Here is a 16,658-nt window from a genome sequence, read left to right on the forward strand (position 1 = left end):
TGTTAACCCCTTAACCCCTTACTTAGTTACTATAGGGAAAGCTCTTTTGTAATTTCTTATGTTCAGTGCTGACTGTTAATTCCCTGCACAATCTTTTTTTAGCTTTAAAATAACACAGTATTCAAGGGATATTTATACTGTATACAAATATACAGGTTTACATTGCAGCTACACTGTTAAAATTAAACAAGCATGCCCTTTACTCGCATCCTGCTTTTTCTGAATGGAGACATGTGGCAATGTGCCCTGCCCCTGTGTGCATTTGGTGTGTTATATGTTGCATGTGGTGTGTTAATGTTGGTGTATAGGTATTGGTGCATGGGGTATAATTGGGTCTGTGAACACGAGTGATTTTAAAATGTATATTTGTATTTAGGCACGAGGATTGCAATATTGACTTCTCACATATTGTTACAGAAGTGTAACAATATGTGAGAATGGGAAATTGCACTTAATTCACGTGCAGTTGTACCGAGACTCCAATTGAATGATTGATAAGCAATCGATTATCGGTACAGCTGCGTAAAAGCAGCATGTTTTCACTCGCTCTGTGTTGTGTGTTCGGTGAGTGGAGAACGGGTGGGGAGAAGAAAAAAACAAAAAGTAATTAATTTCACTCGCCATGTTTGTCTGTTCGTCCGCTGTTTAAGTGTTAATTAATTTTGTTTGTCTGTTTGTTTTGGCTACCGGTGCTGTGTTGTGTTTGTTTTGTTCATCCTATTTTACAATAAACCGGCACAAGCAAGCGACTTTTTGCACCATACCTGCAGTGTCTGTCTCTTCCTGCTTCTGGCCTGACGTCACCACGCATGCCATCCTGTCACAAGACATCAGTGAAGATTCTCTAATAAATACATATTGATGTCACCATTCACTATTTTTATTAGTTATTCCACAATGATACAGTACTCCAGTCAAGGTTATACTTGTTTGGTCTGTAACAGGATTTCAAACATGTTATACCAATTCATGTTACCAATGTATTTTATGGAATATATAAGAATATTGTATAGATTGTGTATGGTACAAGTTGATATCTACCCCACAAGAGGTGCAGTGCATACCTGGGCTCATCCACTGTTAATTCTCTAGTGATTCTGTAGTGTCAGTGTCTGTATCTGTCGTATGCCTATATTGATCTTGTGTGAGACTCTTGAAGAAGCACACTGACATTTCAAGTCAAAAGATCAAATTCTGGTCATACCTTGAAATACTGTACAGCTAAATACATGTACATATACCTTATAATAGCAGTACAGTAGAATAATTGAAGACCTAACTAGAAAGGTATCATAACCTTTTTTTTTTTTTTACTGTAGGCGTGTTTAACACAGCATCCTCTTCATGCAGGGTCATTGGTGTCTACAAGGTTTAGTCTTAAAGCTAAGCATGACACATTGGTCCCTAATGGTTTCTGAGTATTAGTGACAACATTACTGTGTGTCTGTATTATGTGTTCTTGCAGAGGGATTCTGACATAGTGCTCCAGCTAAAAGTAGACTACTATTGGCATTGAGAACTGTGATTTGTAGCTGGCTTATTTGAATTTTGTTTCATATTTTCTAAATAAAAGTAGGCCACTGTTTTAAAATAGTCATTTTCCTGATGAATTGATATTTTAATATGGATAAATGTGGAATATCTCTGATATAAATGTGTGTGTGTGTGATATATTAGTACCAGTCAAAAGTTTGAGTATACCTGCTTGAAACCAGGTTTTTCATGATTATCTATGCTTTTAACTGTATAAACTTGTCTATAAACACTTAATATTTCATTATATGTTACATGTACTTGTATAAGCTGATAATCATAAGTGAATTGCATTCAAAAAATTAATTTTTAAAAGAAAATGTAAATCTTATCAATTTCAGTGAAATGATCACCCAAAGCAAGGGGATTTCAGTCAGAAGCCAAAGTCAGTTAAAAGTCTGAATTGTGTATAACACGGTGTTAGAACACTGGCCTAAGTATAAAAGTGTCTTTGTTAGATGTTCTCTGAGTAAACTAGCATGTTACCTAATTAACATTTTGTCACCAATTATTAACAACAGGTGAGGGTCCATGATTACTATAATTATAGGTAGCATAGGCACAAGTTTGTCATTCCTGAATGTAAAGGAGCAGAAAATGGCAAAATACACTCAGTTAAGCAAAGAAAAAAGACTTAAAAGTAATTACTTTTTAAGAAATGAAGGTCAATCTTTAAACAAATCGCAAGAGCTTTGCAAGTGTCTGTAACAGCTGTGGCCAAGACCATCAAACGATTTGAAGAAACTGGCACTCATGAGGACCAAACAAGGTCAGGCAGGCCAGGGGTGACCTCAGAATCAGAGAACAAGTTAGAGTCAAAAGTCTGCAAAACCGGCAATTAACTGCCCCTGAAATACAAGCTCAACTAAACGCTACTAGAAGTACAGATTTTTCAACATCAGCTGATCAGAGGAGATTGCGTGAAGCTGGCCTAACTGGAAGAATTGCTGCAAATAAACCATTGTTAAGAGTGCAGAATAAGAGGAAGAGACTTGCCTGGGCCAAAAAACACAGAAACTGGACGTTTGAGGAGTGGAAGTCGGCCTTTCAGACTGAGTCAAAATTTGAAATATTTGGGTCCAACAGCAGAGTATTTGTAAGACGCAGAGAAGGTGAGCGCATGAGTTCTGCATGTGTGGTTCCCACTGTCAAGCATGGAGGAGGCAGTGTCATGATCTGGGGTTGCTTTGCTGGTGACAGAGTTGGTGGTCTTTACCAAGTCCATGGCAAGCTCAAGCAGCATGGGTATCATAGCATACTTCAGAGGCATTCCATTCTGTCAGGATTACGACTAGTTGGGCAGTCCTTCATTCTTCAGCAAGATAATGACCCGAAACACACCTCAAAGTTGTGCAAGAACTATCTGGCAAAGAAGGAAAGTGAAGGACAACTCAATTTAATGACCTGGCCTGCCCAATCTTCAAACCTCAATCCCATAGAACTTGTATGGCACGAACTGTACAGAAGAGTCAACGCAAAACTACCCACAAGTGCCCTACATCTCTGGGAATTGCTGCAGAAGAGCTGGGAAGACATGTCGGGTGATTTCCTGCTGAAACTTCTTAACCGAATGCCTCGTGTTTATGAGGCTGTTATTAACTTAAAGGCAAAGCTGTTTAATACCTGCTTTCTGTTTAGTCTATCTTTTTAAATTTGGAAATACTCTCTTGTGAAACAGATTTTACAATACTGGTAAATAGCCAAGGCGTTATGCAGCAAATGCATTATTCAGTATTGTATCAGTGTCTGCTTTTCATGTACTTTTTATACTTGGGAGTTACTGTTTCGTGCTTTGTCTAAATAATCCTATTAAATAGTTTATTTTTACTAAATTCATTTGTGTGTAATTTTAGATCTAATTTGTTTTGTTTCCATGAAAAAAGCTAAGTTCCCTATTCATTCTGCAGGTTTTTTTTTTTTTTTTTTTTTACTTTCTCTGCATACTTTTTGGATATCCTATAGTTAGTGGGTCTAGCTAATAAAATCATTTCATAAAGCTTACCTGTTGTGCATTTCCATTTGCTCTTCAAGTCTCGATTGTGAAGTACAAGAAACACATGTATACAGTATGTATTTTAATTTTTAAACGTAACTGGTACTTCAATAGAAGCTTCAGTTTACTTGCCCTACATTACATTCAGTATGTTACTGTTTCACTTCCTAGGTCGCCTCAGCAGTGTCTCGGGGGTAAAGTCTGTTTCTGGCTTCAAAGCTTGTCAGTCAATAGAGGAAGCAGTTGTTTTGTTAAATGGCAGGTGAGAAGGCCTTGAATGGGTGGGGGCAATTCAACTGTCCAGGTGAGATAACCCAGGAAGTGCAACGTCGCCTTTTAATCAAGTCTTTCAAACAGATATTTAACCTTGTGTAGTACCTGTTATGTTTAAAAATGAATATACATGTATGCCATGTCATGCGTTGCTTTCAGAACTGTACATTTTATACCTATATTTTTAATGGAGATGCACAACAAGAAACAATTGCGAAACAATTGTGTTAGCTACAACCAGTTTAATAGCACTGCTTTTGCAGTGAGCAGCATGATCGTTTTGCAGTTGTCCTTTTTTTCCAGTGCCACTAATCGCCAGTCAGTTGCCAGAAGCACAAAATATCTGTGCCTCCCTGTTTCTGTGGAAAACATATTTTGCATATCTGATCATGTAAACTCCAGTTTACATGTGTTGATGCTCTTCTGCTGTAAAGAGGTGATGCTGTGTTTGCCATGAACCCATACTGCATTTTTATATAATGTTGCTTTTCTTTTTTTCTTCCAATCAGTGGGGCAAATTTTAGCACTTTGCTAATGAACCTTGGTCCAGAAAACTGTGCCACTTTACTGCTGTTTGTCCTGCTGGAGAGTAAAATTCTGCTGCACTCACTGAGGCCTGCTGTACTGACTGGAGTAGCAGAAGCTGTGGTAGCAGTGAGTGGTCTTTTTTTACATACTGCATTGTGGTGGCATATGCAATATATGTACTTTTTATTTAAACAAAATGGATATTACACATTACATCATTAAATGCATGCTACCATTTGAGCAAAGAAGCACTAAAGCAGATCAAATTAAGGATATACAGTATATGAGCCTGACAGTGTGTTTTTTGTGCCTTTATTTCAGATGATCTTCCCTTTTCAATGGCAATGTCCCTATATCCCTCTCTGTCCCCTGGCGCTCTCTGGGGTCCTCAGTGCGCCTTGTCCATTTGTTATTGGAGTGGACTCCAGATATTTTGACCTCTATGATCCACCTCCAGATGTGGTCTGTGTGGATCTGGACACAAACACAATCTACTTGTAAGCATTCACAAGTTTTATGTGTATTTGGTCTGCTGCATGTGGTATACAAATATAGAGTAGTTCGGCTGATAGTGGTGCCGTTCCACCAAGGGCTGAAAAAGTGACAGACAGTAGCCTATAATGCCCAGTGATGCAGTCTTTTTGCTATGCATTGGAGGATGCTATTGACCACTTGACCTATAGTACGTATTTTGCCCATCAGCACAAACTATGTGACCCCACATTAGACAATTTGGATGCGAGTTTAAACATTACAAGTGAAGCAAACAACTGTTTAGACTAGTTCCCACATCATTACAAACTCTCAAATATATTTTCTGTGGATTGTTTTTATATTATAACAGGTCGGATGACAAGAAGCATTATACCTGGAAAAACCTCCCAAAGAAACCCAGCAAAAGTCTCCTCAACTCCCTGACTAACCTGCATCACCAGCTGGCAACAGGTACTGCTTATATGTGATTAGAGGCGGATTCAGACAGCTTGAGGGAGCTGCTGAGAGTTAAAGAAATGCAAGGCCGCGGAGCTTCATTCAAGAGAGCACTTCTGCATTATTGATGCAATTTTATATCTCAGAGTCTGTGCCAACTGTTGGACTACTAATGACAACAGATGGTGGTAGTCCCATTCCTGCCAATGCAGCACATTCACCTCATAGGAGCTGTTTGAGGAATCCGTTGATGGTATAGAGTAAGATTGTGTTTTATAAAATGGAGTGGATACAGTTCTGATTGATTTATAAGTGATAACATAGATTAGTATTAAGCTGAGATGAGACCAATTTGAGTACTATTGTAGACCATTCATATTCTTAAAACAATAACCACATCCTATTATAATGTATAAACCCATTTTCAATATTGCTGTCTGAAAAAGATCACAGATTTACACGTTAAGCCAAAAATAGACCACATTCCATTCTGTTCAAAGTTCATACATTGAGTTTGTTCAACAGGGTGGTTTTTAGAAAGGTGGTTTTTATTAAGCATGCAATCAAAATACGTTCGGAAATCACACAAAAAATTTACACAATTAATATCACATTAAAAGCAGTACAATGAGAACTAAGGTTTTCAACAAGTTACCAATGAAATATTAGTACATACTGACTCTACAGCAAGGAATCACACAATACCTGAATAGATATTTAAGAGTATTGTTAATTGGCCTGGAAAGCAGTCGAGTTTCAGTGTGCTGTTACCTTGTGTTTCTCCAAGGTGTCAGGGCCCCTGATCTTGAAGGGTTAATACTTAAAGCTGAGGGCTTCAGGCACAATCTTGTTTCCTTTCTTTTGAATCCGAGAGCGCGCAGAACAGCGAGCAGGTAGCCAGAGTCCTGAGAGCAGGAAGCCAGACATCAGGGAGCACTGTTGTAATGTTTACAGGTGGCGCTATACTTTTCAAACAAAGGGATTGTTCTGATTGGCTAGTTGAATTGGGCTTGCAATCTGGATTGTTCGCCTCCCCCCTTTCTATTGCATGATTAGATAATTATCAGAATTTTAAAAGGGGAAACTTTTAAATGTACATAACTTTTGCTAAATCATTCTGTTATTATTCTGAATTCCTGTTATTTTTACCATAAGAAAGTACATTTCTTTAGACACCAAATTATCGGATTGCGACTTTCTTAGGGTTTTTCTACCTGCAATATTCTGTGCTTGTTAGGCAATTTAAGAGTAAAAACGATTGCATCCTGTACTCATAGTGAATTTATATCAATAATGATGTTAAATTATTTCAAATCTCTTTTCTTTAAGCTGATTTCAAACTACTGTTTTTTTTTCCTTTCTTTCTCTTTACTATAGGCTTTGTGCTAACCCCCCATTCCCTCACTAGACTGGGTAATTCAATTTGAAGTAGACAGGTTTGATTGTTTAATGAATGCCTGGAATAGTCAAAGTGTTAGATAGATCGTTATCACCAGGCAAAGCCAGACATATTAGATTAGATTTTATTAGATTTAGTTTTCTGTTACAATCTAAAATATACACGGCATTTGCAATATATTGGTGATGACAAAGACTATATGATCTACACAAACAAACCTCATACATTAATGCAAAAGACTAAGGCCTAAGGCTTTTTAGTTTTCATATTTTAAGATTTGTTATTTTACCCATGTCTCGTATCTTGTATTATGTATCCACATTTACAAATGCTTATTTTAGCAACATTGAGTTTAAATATTGTGTGTGTGTGTGTGTGTATATATATATATATATATATATATATATATATATATATATATATATATATATACATATATATATATACACACAGTACTGTGCAGAAGTTTTAGGCAGGTGTGAAAAAATGCTGTAAAGTAAGAATGCTTTAAAAAATAAACATGTTAATAGTTTATATTTTTCAATTAACAAAATGCAAAGTGAGTGAACAGAAGAAAAATCTACATCAAATCAATATTTGGTGTGACCACCCTTTGCCTTCAAATCTCGATCACTATAATCTCGATCACAGGCAAAGCCCAAAATGCTGGCAATTCGGAAATTGCCTGCTAACTTTGGGCAAAGCCCAAAATAAAAATTTAAATGACTAATTTTGAGCTTTGCCTCGGGGAAACTGCAGTCTCCCCACTGCTTCTCGGGCAGAGTCAGAATCACTCCCTGTGTTCTTTCATTCCTGTTCTGTGACAGGCAGACCTTCGGAAGAAGGAACATGAGAAACCACATTGACACTTGCGCATAAAAAGGACAGTGTTATTAACAACCAATAATAATAATAATAATAAGGAGTTGTAATCAGAGAGATGATTAGCTGATTCACGTTTGACAGTGTTTATAACAAGCAGTCTAAGAGTTGGAGAGCATACACAATGGAGTGACTGAGAGTGTAAGTTAATTATGTAGTACATATCTAGATTTAATTATTTAATCATTTGAATGCCACTACTCAGATAGGCGGGTCAAACAAACTCTTCAATTGTAGCTCTGTCTCTCCCCTGAAAACATAAAATAAAAGATCTTTGAGATTAATTTCGGACTTGGACCGGACATTGTTACGCACTCTTAGATCTGTCCCTGGCAAAACCCGGAATGAAAGATCTTTGATTCCGACTAGCTTAGGCGTTAAATATCTTGACATGTGAGACCTCTCTCTATGCCTACGGTTTAAGCCACTCATTTGCAAGTCTGATACCTTGAGATGACACATACTTGACTTTAATTGTTAGAAGGGCAGTCAGCCCAGAATAGAGTATTGAGGAAACTGAAATACCTTGGACAGTAGGTATTGCCTGCTGGTAATTGACATGGCATAGTGTTCCAAACCAAAGTAAAGGGCAAGGCCAGTTAATTTGCAGGAATTGCCGGCTATGAGGGTATTGCAAGTTCAAAACATGCTTTAAACTATGCTTTAAATTATGCTTTAAATTAAGGTGCTGTTTCAGTGAAAGTTTAAAATTCTAAAGATTTTACTTTGCGCTGTGTTTAAATTTTAATTATACTAGCAGGAGCTTTTAAAAAGCACAAAATACAAAACTAATAACTAACTGATAGAGAACTGATGTTTTGTTTATTTAGTGTTATCATTATATAATTGTACACAGTTATACCTCCACCATAATAAAAATAGTATATTGGGTTTGGTTAGGATTGTTTATTGATTGATTGTAATACAGTAGTCCGTCATGTATCAGACTGCAGTGGCACCAGAGTAAGGGCGGATATGTAAAAAGTATTTTTAAAACACCACTGTACACAGCTGTAACAATTACTACATTCACACAATTACTGTTTTGAGATTCAGCTTTTATTAGGGATCTCCCCTAAATCCCTTGTTTAGAAAGATACTGGTTATTAATGCTTGTGACAGAGTCGCCATTTGCCGTGCGTTCGCTGCTGAGTGACAGGCAGGAGATTGAGACGGAGATTGAAGTTGATACACCCTCAGACGAACAGGATTTATTTACCTATCAATACGCTAAAAAGCTCATGTGACACTACCAGCAGTAGTGGCGCACGGAGTACATACAACACAGCGTTTGAAAACTTTGGTGGGATCTACAATCTCTGAACTAATCTTCTCTGTCCAATAATAAACAAACTCACCCTCCTGTTGGCATTTTCAACTTGCTTACTCACTCTTCAGTATCCGACCCTGGTGTTCTCCTCTCTCTCCTCTCTCTCTCTCTCTCTCTCTCTCTCACATGTTTGCATTCCTTTATTTGTGGGGACTTCTCATTAGGCTGATTTTACATGTGTGGTTTGTTTCACGTGAACGGATAATGCGCTTGATGGGGAAAGCTTGTGAAAATGTCCCAAAAAACGGTCTCAGTATTTTACTGTGAATGACTCAGTTTCTTCTAGGAAATGCTTGTGAAATCAGCACCCACTTACACATGTAAACACAAGTTTCTTGTGAAAATGTTAATTGGCTCGTTCAAGTCCTTTCCTAACGCTGCTCTAAAGTCACATGGGAATATGTAAGTTACCTTGGTCCAAAGATGGCAGCAGGGAAATTAATGGAGATAGCAGTACATCTGTAATAGCAGGAACCTCATCATATCGCTGTTGTTCAATACTTCCTGGAGGCTGAGGTAGCTGTTCCTCTGCTTCGCTAACCGTCAGCAGCCACCTGAACACCTCCTTATGGTCCTGGCACAGATTGTGCAGGATACAGCAGGCAGGAATAATTTGGGGAGCAAACTTGTGGTTCAGTTCAGTACTCTTCAGTAGTATCCGCCACTTCCCTTTCAATAGTCCAAACGCCTGTTCAACGACCTCTCGGGTTTGGCCCAGTTTATTATTGATAAAGATCTAAACATTGCCCCCCCCCCCCCCCCCAGCACCACAGATGTGTGAAAAGCAGTGTGGGCAACAACACTAAAACAACGTATTAAAAAAAACAAGCACTATCCATCAACAAATCAGGTCTTTAATAATCATTTACGTCAAACATGGTGACCTGTGGATTCTTTCTCGTGAAACTGCTCTCTGCTCATTTAAACAGTTTTTTTGGGACTTTTACGGTTAACAGCACGAGAATCTAAGCGGGCCATCAGCATGGCTAATTATTTAAATCTGATCCCTTCTCCTCCATTTGCATAGCGTTCAGGGAAAAAAACAGGTGTTCCAAAGGGAAATGAGAGGCTTTACATGTAAGCACAAAAAGGCACCATGTCCACATTTATTTCACTTTCATGTAATGTGACCTGTTGACTCTCATTATATTTTTATTTACTATTTCTAACTCTAGTCAGACAAAACTCAACACAGGGTGAAAGTCAACAACAAACAAAAAATGTTGGCACTTTTTGATTTAGATTCCACATCTGGTAATGGCACACAACAGGCAGGCTGAGCATCAGGTACTTCATTAATTAATTACAATAAAACACACTCTTTATAATGTACATTTTCACAAAAAAATCCCTCTTCATGCACAGGGCTCCTGCCCTGCCACAGTGCTGTATACACTTACATTAGCGCCTGGTAATTTACAAAGTAGTAAAATACACAAGTTTACAGAAAAATAGCAACTTTTCAATTGTAACAGAACTCGATTTCGTTTTCCTGTAGCCATTTTGCATTGGCGCTGTACAGTCGGGTGACGTTGCTAAAGTGCTTGATCGCGACGGATAAACTGTTAGGGCGGATATGTGACAGGCGTATACGCAACGGATTACTGTATTTAGATTTAGTCAGTCTCCACTGGTGAGGAACCTCCTTGACAGATTCGATACATTAATGTATTGGTAACTGATTTTGCTGCAATGTGGTTTTCTCAGTGCACAGAACAGCGCAGGAAGGCGCTGCAGTGGAGATGACCCCTATCGAGGCAGACTTCTCCTGGCACAAAAAGATGACTGGGCTGGAAATGGAGACCCAGGAGGCCTTCCTCCGCTTCATGGCCTCCATACTAAAGGGATACCGAACATACCTCAAACCCATCACACAGGCACCATCGGAGAAGGCCACGGCGGCTGATTCACTTTACGATCTCCAAGGTATGTGCTTCAGAGTGCACCCCCCCTGCCCTGGCCTCCTTATATGCTTAATTCTTTGGTGCTTAGTGAAGCAATTGCCTCTGTTGCAGCACAAATCTATTCATGGTGTCGCAGGGTATTCTCTACTTCAGGGCTCTCTCTATAAAAATAAATAAATAATGTTTGTGTACTTTGAAGACTAGGTTTAAGCTCAGTAGCAGGAAGTGTCTCACAGAACAGACATTGTTTCTTTACATGACAGGGGCATCCTAAAAAGACAAACATTTATTGTCTGTTTTATAAACATAATTTAAATGGAAGAGAAAATAAACAATATTTTAAAAAAGAATGTGGACATTTAAAAATAGTAAACTTTGGACTTCAATGAAATGTCCTCTAGGAAGCAAAAAATTGACAATAATGTTTGTTCTAGCAGGAAGGTAGAATATAAACCATATTGTGTATTTTTATCTCAATTTTGATTTATTAAAATGAAATTATGATTCATAAACTTATTGTTGATCAGCATGATTCAGACAATCATCTACAACAAAAACAACACTACTACTGTTTATTCCTCTCTAATCTTGTAATCAACCTACAGTACTTGTCACAAATGTGTTTAATAAGTTTCACATCATTTAAAGTACAAGCTAAGGTAATCAGTTACTGAAAACCATTATCCAACCTATTTTTTAAGTGTCTGATTCTATGTTATTGAGAATCGCGTTGTCTTGCATGTAGTCATGCCTGAAAAAAGCATTAAGAACTGCATGCTTTCCTCATCTCTTCTCCTGTCATCCCGTCTCGACTGGCTTCCTGCTCCAGGGTTCTTGAAAAGCAGAGATCGTGCACATCAGAAATTCTATTCACAGCTGACGAAAACCCAGATCTTCATCCGCTTCATTGAAGAATGCACTTTTGTGAGCGACAAGGACACAGGCTTGGCGTTTTTTGATGACTGCATTGAAAAAGTGAGTTTTCTAGTTTAATTGGAATCGAAACTAACATCCAATAAATACATTTTAAAAGTCAAAACATTCAATACTTAAATTAAATGAAGTAAACAAATGTTTGGCCTGCATCTTTCCAATTGTTAGACAAGTATGCATGTACCAAAGGCTAATTTTCTGAAATAAATATAATTAACAATATCCTCATACTTGTTCAGAACAATAGTTTACTGGCTTCAAGCTGGATAGTTTCTTCATAGCTGTATACCATTTAAACAAATGTATTCCATTCAGAAAAACTGTATTTATTTCCCCATGCATTTGTAGCTAAATAGGGCCCTATATCTTTGTGGGTTTATTATCATTTGTTTAAGGCCAAGCCTGTTTTAAATAATAGCAAAGGGTTTCTAAGCAATCAGTAAAATATTGTGCTGTAAAGTAAAGAAGCAGTAGACTGTCCTCAATCCGAATGCCGCTAGTCTGAACTGACAAATATAATCCTAATAAAATGCATGCTGATAAACTGCAGAAACTTTATCATTTTGACATGAGTGGAACACATTTTCAGCTGTCTTTGTGTGTTTTATTCTAATGGTTTATGCAGGTTTTTGATGCAATAAAAGTATAAAAAACATAAGACTAGGTCAGGAATTTTTAGAATGGTAAAGAATGTGATGATTAATCTATACAAATCACTAATGTATTCAGCCCCAGTGGGTTTGGATTAGTCAGAGTATTGTACCGTGAACTAAAGTTCTCTTTTAAAGCAATCACGAACTTTATTCAAGTCTTGACTTTGCCAGGCGGTGACCTTTAATGTAAAACTAAATACTGACTCTACCTAAACGTGTTAAAAGAACTGTACTTTGTGAAAACAACCAACATGGAAAATGTGTTAAATTGGTTATGATTTTCAATTGATTTGAGGTTAGCCTGTGACAGTTTTTAGTTGCATTCAGACATCATAAACTGGTTTTAATTGAGGTGTTGAAGCTGTTAGTATTGTACAGCTTCCTGACCCTGTCAGTCCTGTAATAACCGAATATTTCTTTTGTTTTGTTTTTTTTAATAGATTTTCCCTTCAGATAAAGGCACAGACAAAGGAGCAAAGGTAGTTTAATGTTTTTTTTTATTTTATTTTATTTTTTACTTCATTAAACTGTCGTAGGAGGTTGTGTGGTCCAGTGGTTAAAGAAAAGGGCTTGTAACCAGCAGGTCCCTGGCTCAAATCCCAGCTCACTCACTGACTTGCTGTGTGACCTTGAGCAAGTCCCTAACCTCCTTGTGCTCAGTTTTTCGGGTGAGACGTTGTAAGTGAGCAGCTGATGCATAGTTCACCCACCGTATTCTCTGTAAGTCACCTTGGATAAAGGCGTCTGCTAAATAAACAAATAATGATTATAGATTTCTGCTTGCGATATAAAATTTGCTTTGTTTTAACTGTACATGAGAGCATAACACATGTGTTCTTGTTTGGTATTCTGCACTTTTGAGTTGCAGGTGCCTAAGACTAGACTTTAAACCTGAGGTGTATAACCTTTTTCTGTCATGCTCACACAACTGGATTCCATAACTTTTTGTAGATTCAACCTCACAATTTCATCTGAATCTAAAAAACAATGTTAAAGTCTAATGTGTTTTGTTCTTAAAAGTAAAATGCAATCCATCCATCATGCATATTTTTTTCTTTCTTCGGTAAGCACTGATGAGAACATCCAGGTAAATGTCAGCAGTAATTACTGCTAAAATAACTTGTATGGAGTACACCTGGGCCTACCCAGGTACCCTTTGAGTTATTTTTAAAGAAGTATTGTATCTGGTACACAGAAAATAACATGGCAGTATTGGCTACATTTCCAGTTCACAAGTACAGTTTTGCTTTTTTTATGTTATAAAAGCAGATGGTTGGTTAATAACAAAGAATCGGTGGAAGGGGTCGAGGTGTGTTTTTCATACAAAACTGCACATTTGATAGTGAATGAAAGTGCAGAACAGATTAGATTAACGAGGCAGTGGCAGCTGCAGTACTTGCACATGAAAGGCTTTATAAAGTGCAATATTGTTTTGTTGTGTTCTGTGCAGGTTGATGTTGACACCTCTGAGGACACTAGGCTGATCGAACTGGATGAGTCACAGAAAAGTGAACACACAGTGTTTGTGATGCCTCCTGAACCCCCGGCAACCGACGGACCTGACCCGCCGGGCAAGTACAGGTAATACACTACAGCGATCTGCGTTTCCATGGATTTACGTTTAATTTAATGAAAATGAATGGTGTCATTCCCTGTTGTGTATATAGTTTTACATATATAAAATTGCTCTTCCAGCTGTGATTTAAACTTGGTTAGGGTGTTTTCTACAGTTACATTCCAATAGTGGATTTGTTTACAACAATTTGTTATTTTTATACATTATTTGTAGAAAGTACAAGTAGTAGTAGCAGTATTAAGCATCGCTGCTGCTGTTATGGAGTATTCTGTCTGATTTTGTTCAATGTGCATTTTTTCTTCTTTGTGTTTTTTTTTTTTAGCTATAAAAACTTCCCCCGTTTGGACCCAGAGCTTTTTGACAGACCAATAGAACTCAAGCCTTCTGGCATCAGCAGACGGGTTGCAGGTGCCAGTTTATGCAACAGCCCAGTACTGCTGGCGAAACGAACCAAGCAGGTGAGACGCTGCAACTGCTCTGTAGGCTTTTTTCTTTTTTTTAAAGTTCATGTAGAAGTAAGGGCTGTGATGACTGAACTACATGAATTGAAATAATAAAAAACAAAAAGTAAAATAAAGGTCACAGGCTAATTCAAAGTTCCGGTATATGAGGCGAGACAGGATGTTGCAGCACTGTTCCGGGTGTTTTGAGCATCTTTAGAACAATAGACTTTGTTCACAGAAGGCTTTATTTTTAGTTCATCATTGTCTAAATCGGATTTCCATATTAAATTGTTCAAACTTTAACCCCTAAAAACCTGTGACCAACATTCCTTGTGTTGCATGGAAGATGTATCACCATTTCAGAACAGATTTATATATATATATATATATATATATATATATATATATATATATATATATATATATATATATATATATATATATATATATATATATATATTTTTTTTTTTTTTTTTTTTTAAATATATATTGTTTTTGCAGGAAATCAAATCTGCCCACAAGATGGCTAAGAGGTTTTATTCCAACCCACCTCTCTGGGCCAAGTGCTTGTTCAGCCATTGCTACAGCTTGTGGTTCATCTGCCTGCCAGCCCATGTGAGAGTATCCCATTCCAAAGTCAGGGCCATGCAGCAAGCGTACAACGTACTCATCAAAATGAGAAACACAGAGGTGGAGGTCCTGGATGAGGCAAGTCCATGCATTTTATAGGATACTTCAGTCAACCTTTAAAACAGCAGGGGTCCATGAGAATCCATCTCATTTAGAGCATTATCACACAAATCCTATTTTTCCACTTGGAACTCATGTACTTGATTTTCGATTATGGGCGTCAAACCATGCCAGGCTGTGATTAAAGCCAAGGGAGGAACCACCAAAACCCAATGAAGGAAACCAAGGCTTATTAAAAGCTGTATTACACATTTGCATTTTTATTAACATTTTGAACCACCTATCCAGTTGTGATATAGCTCAGTTTGATGTTATTATTCAATTTATGTATGTTCATATACAGTGGATGTAAGTCATGGTCATCTACTTTAAGATACTTACAGCTCTCATTCTGAATTTATAGCTGTGCCATAGACTATATGTGCCTAACATTTTTACAGTCAAAGCAACATCAAAAGCATTGTATTACTAAAATGTGGTTACATTTCACTCATTTGTATTAAAGTAGTTGTGACGCCTTTTAAGGAAACTATGTTAAAAATGAATGAAAAATATAAGATGATGTGTCTGCCAGTGTGTTGGAAAGCTGGGCTGACACCTCCCTCTTACTACAGGTCTGCTACAGGGTGGTGATGCAGCTGTGTGGAATCTGTGGGCTTCCAGTGCTGGCAGTGAGAGTTCTGTTTGAGATGAAAAATGCTGGTGTTGAACCCAACGCCATCACCTACGGCTATTACAACAAGGTAAGGCAAACAAAACACGAACTGCAGAGTGAATGTAAAAGTATGGAAGACCAGTATACTCTAATGGGTATATCAGATGTTGCTCCTGCGTGCATTACTTTGAGTTATTCATATATACAGATGATATACATACATGCAACACACTCGTGTGTCATTTTCACGTAACATTGTTAATTTATTTGCTGATGGAGCAAAAAGATTCGTTAGGCATCAATGACTAGTGATACGTCTTTATATGCTTTGTGTTGTGAAACAGAGGTTGCGTATCTTGGTGCAGGACCAAAGGCACTACATACTGTAGATGCCTGTAGTTCACCAATTGTTTAACGAATTATGAATATGTCAAGGCAGAGACTCCAATCCAAGGTTTGAAATCTTAGTGATTTCACTCAAATCCTCGACTGGTAGTTTCCAATGGGGATCTCTGCTGGCAGAATTTCAAATCTTACTCTCGGGCGCAGCAGCAGACAATTACATATCTTCACAAATGTGTTTTCAGTGGAGTTGGAGCCAAATTTGGTAACTGCTCAATTTTGATTAGCTTCAATACGCCTGAGAGATGGCATAGGGTATAGCACAGTGCACTTGTAAAGGCCTTCTGATGGAAGAACGGTAGTTTTAATGCAGTTTACTTGAGCTCAAATAAACTGCATTTACTTAAGCACAATAACATGTTTTGAAAAGTTTATGAAATACATGCCATTGTAATGAAAGCTGATGGTTGTGTTTTAGGAAAAAATATATATACATGTGTCAATTAAAAAAAGAAAAACACTTGGTCTATTTCACTAAACAATATGAAGGGTTTTTTTGGGGGGGTTTTTGCGCATGCTATTAATGGTAGTCAA

At 37.6% G+C, this 16,658-nt stretch overlaps 1 protein-coding gene across 3 annotated transcripts in view; it reads left to right on the plus strand.

Annotated features, from left to right (window-relative positions):
- The window catches only part of LOC121321667 (DENN domain-containing protein 4C-like), an 86,339-nt gene that overhangs the window by 45,510 nt on the left and 24,171 nt on the right, over positions 1 to 16,658 (plus strand). For all 3 annotated transcript variants that reach the window (XM_041260666.1, XM_041260661.1, XM_041260671.1), the window contains 10 exons: positions 4,309 to 4,453; positions 4,649 to 4,824; positions 5,172 to 5,272; positions 10,576 to 10,794; positions 11,602 to 11,747; positions 12,799 to 12,837; positions 13,809 to 13,939; positions 14,257 to 14,392; positions 14,879 to 15,085; positions 15,682 to 15,810. In XM_041260666.1, coding sequence (XP_041116600.1) covers positions 4,309 to 4,453; positions 4,649 to 4,824; positions 5,172 to 5,272; positions 10,576 to 10,794; positions 11,602 to 11,747; positions 12,799 to 12,837; positions 13,809 to 13,939; positions 14,257 to 14,392; positions 14,879 to 15,085; positions 15,682 to 15,810 — 1,429 coding nt within the window. The remainder of the gene's footprint in view (positions 1 to 4,308; positions 4,454 to 4,648; positions 4,825 to 5,171; positions 5,273 to 10,575; positions 10,795 to 11,601; positions 11,748 to 12,798; positions 12,838 to 13,808; positions 13,940 to 14,256; positions 14,393 to 14,878; positions 15,086 to 15,681; positions 15,811 to 16,658) is intronic.

This window comes from Polyodon spathula, chromosome 1 (genome assembly GCF_017654505.1).
Source record: "Polyodon spathula isolate WHYD16114869_AA chromosome 1, ASM1765450v1, whole genome shotgun sequence".
NCBI classification, from domain to species: domain Eukaryota; kingdom Metazoa; phylum Chordata; class Actinopteri; order Acipenseriformes; family Polyodontidae; genus Polyodon; species Polyodon spathula.